Source organism: Osmia lignaria, chromosome 8 (assembly GCF_051020975.1).
Source record: "Osmia lignaria lignaria isolate PbOS001 chromosome 8, iyOsmLign1, whole genome shotgun sequence".
Classification (NCBI taxonomy): Eukaryota; Metazoa; Arthropoda; class Insecta; order Hymenoptera; family Megachilidae; genus Osmia; species Osmia lignaria.
This window is the reverse complement of record NC_135039.1, coordinates 12,724,051-12,727,060: the sequence shown is the minus strand read 5'-3', so window position 1 is coordinate 12,727,060 and position 3,010 is coordinate 12,724,051. Positions and strand designations below refer to the sequence as shown.

The 3,010-nt window shown below is 62.2% G+C and overlaps 1 protein-coding gene across 1 annotated transcript; it reads right to left on the bottom strand.

Annotated features, from left to right (window-relative positions):
* Positions 1–1,147: 1,147 nt before the first annotated feature.
* On the bottom strand, positions 1,148–3,010 carry LOC117606366 (uncharacterized). Its single transcript, XM_076689801.1, has 2 exons — positions 1,264–3,010; positions 1,148–1,156 (listed from the first exon to the last, which is right to left on the bottom strand). Exons 1-2 carry the CDS (start codon positions 2,983–2,985, stop codon positions 1,148–1,150), a joined length of 1,731 nt encoding a protein of 576 aa, XP_076545916.1. The 5' UTR covers positions 2,986–3,010.

Below are 3,010 nucleotides of genomic sequence, written 5' to 3'. Positions count from 1 at the left end.
TTGGCCTCGTGAGAGCCGTCGGTTAAGTACGGCCCAGTGAGTGAGGCGGTCGGCCATAACAGCGGCGAAGAGTTTGGGCAGGGTATCGCCCATCGCGAGAGGTCTCCAGTTCGACAAGTCATCCCGGTCACCCTTCTTATGAATAAGAACGGTGTTGGACTCCTTCGAGACGCGCGGAATATGCTCCATCTTGAGACAGGCGTTAAACAACGCCGTTAAGAGCGTGGCGCCTGGGTCGACATCGCGCAAATCACCGTAGGTTACGCCGTCGGGACCCGGAGAAGATTTCTTCATCCGGTCCAGGCGGCGACTCACCTCGGCGGCCGTACATGCCGACACCAGAGCGTCACATTCCTGTGCTGTCTCGTAATGGATAGTCGGGAGGGGCCCCGCACGATCCCGAGGAGCGTACATTTCTGTGAAGTGTCGCTGGACTACGTCCTTCGACACTTCACAGTGTGGGGAGGACCCTTTCAGGACCTCCCGCACCGCACGCTTCCGGTTCGCACGGAACAAGCGCTGAATGCGCGTCGCCTCTCGAACATATTCCTCGCGGTTGGTAGGAGTACCGGTCGTCGTCGAGCTGTCCCTCGGACGGCGAGACCCACCCTCTCTCCCCGCAGCCGCTTGTGGCCGGCCACCCCTCCCACTGGTGGCTGAATTTGCGGCCCGCTCGGTATCCACAGCCCGATGCTTAACGAAGAACTCCGCCACTTTCGCAGCGAAGTCCTCCAGCGCCTGAAGCGTCGTTACCGTTTCGGCTTCCTCAACGAGACTCACCCTTTCGATGCCTATCGCTGCCCTCGTGCTCCTACGGAGCACTTCGGGTCGATCGGCACCGCGGGTTGGCTCGTCGGTTCGGCCGGCGTGTGGGACGGCATCAGGGAGCCGTGTGTCCCGATGCGGGTCGCGCCCTCTCCGGGATCCCCAGCGCTCAGGTGAAGGCGGGGGGGTCACTCTCCCTCGCCGGTGCGTCGCGGGCGTCTGTTGGGCCCGACCTCTGGGGGGTACTCCTCTAGCTCTAGCTTCGCGGGTTCCTGCTCTCGTACTGTTGACGGTGTCCCCTCGGCCCCTCCTGCTCTGCCCATTATTGCTGAAAACAGAGCCCCGGTTTGACCCGGGGCAATTAGTCACGCTGCTGGCGACATTACTTAACCTAGGACATACACACTCACAGCAATTATGACTAGAATTATTATTATTGTTATTATTGGTATTATTAATATTAAAATTGACAGGGCTAGTCCCCCTGTCAATGGTCACCTTATCACTTGGAGGCCCTTGCTCCGGCGCCACGGAGACCTCAACCACACGCGGTACCCGGACCACTTCCTCTTCAGCCCCTTCGTCATGTAATCGGGGTGGCTGCCGCGCCTGCGTCCTCGGTGACGGGTTTGTCGTCTCTCCCTCCTCTTCACGCCGTCCAACCCTTCTCCTCCTGATCCGCGGCGTGAAGTCCCGCCATTCTCCCTTCTCTTCATCTTCCTGTTCCTTTTCCTTCTTCTTCCCCTTTTCCTTTATCGGCGCCGCGGTGACCACTGGCGACGCCTCGGCTATAGCTGGGAGAATCCTTCTTCTCCCGGGGCGCCCTGCGGGGGACGGTAAGGTAGTAGTCCCGTCCCTCCTCCTCTTCTCTTGTGTTGACCCAGGCGAGAGGGTTTTCGCCCGGGTACTCCTCCTTGTTGCAGGGCGCTCCTCCGGTGTTGTCGGGGTGGCCGTGTCGCTCACCGTCGCAGGGCTCATATCCGCTGGTGGGCTCCTCCTTTTCTTCGTTTGTTTCGCCCTGGGGGGGGTCCGAGGGGGCTCGGTGGTTGCCCTAGTAGCCCGCGCCCTGGTCGTCGGCGCGGACTCCAGGAGCACCGTATCCTCCTGAATCTTTTCCTTCAGCCCCCTCGGCGAGATTCCCCCTCCGCTCCTTCTTGTAGCGACGGTGACGACGGCCACCGGCTTGCTATAGACCGAGGTCGTCGTTAAGGTCAGTGTCCCCGCCGTCGCGAAGGTGCACGTCGCCGTCACTGGCATGGTGGGGGGCGCTTGGGTGGTAGATGCGCCCCCATCCTTGTCATTCCTCGGCACAGGCGGGAGGGAGGTCGCCCGTGCCATCCTCCTCGTCGTCATGGTTGTGGTGACGGTCGACGTGCCCCTGGTCACTTCAGCGTAGGTGACGGCGGGGGTCACCTTCCTGGCTGCTGTCCGTTGGGGCGGGCCAGGTTGAGGAGGCTCCGTCGTAGCCCGGGTGCTCCTTCTCTTCGTCCCCGGGCTCTTCTCCTTTTCCTTTATGGGGGGGGTCAGGGTGGTGGATGCACCCCCGCTCGGCCTCCTCATTGACACTGACCCGCCGCTGGTCCTTTTGGCGGCGCCGGTTCCCGCTGGAGGTGTGGTGAGATCCACGGTCGGCGGGGTGGCGGGACTCCCCGTGGATGGAGGTCGTCCATCAGCGGGGCTGGACGGCGTCCCGCTCTTCCTCGTGGTCGATGTCGCTGCCGTCTTTTTAATGGCCCAGCCCGTCAATAAATTCCTCCCCGTCACCGTAGAAGTGATGACCGGTTTTCTCTTCGGCGCGTTGCTTGGTTTGGCAGCCACCGTGGTCCGGGAGTTGGTTGAGGTAGTAGTTTTCTTGGCGCGCGCTAGCGCGCCTCCACGCGTGGTGGGTGCCGCCGCTTCCAGTGGTGACGGAGAGGGCCTCTGCGTCGTCTCGGGCAAAGCCACGTCAATAGAGGGTCGCTCCTCGGCTGAATCCCCCCCAACCGAGGGTGCACCGCCACTAACCCTTCCCGCGGGGGCAGATGTCCGTGCCCCAGCGGCACGAGGCACCGCATTATTTGCATGGGAGTCTGCGTGGTGCTTCCTCACCTTCTTCAGCGCATAAGCGCTGTCGTCGGTGAAGAAGCAGACCCCGCAGACCCACCTTCTGCTGGCGCCATGGTGGTGGAGGCGCAGGTGTTTGCCTAAGTCCTCGTGCCGCTGGTACACGGCCACCTTCATTCTGGATGGGGGTGCCCCTTCATTA

Bases quoted from the DNA above. Each gene is read 5' to 3' on its own strand.
- LOC117606366 (XM_076689801.1), bottom strand. From the start codon at position 2,985: ATGAAGGTGGCCGTGTACCAGCGGCACGAGGACTTAGGCAAACACCTG.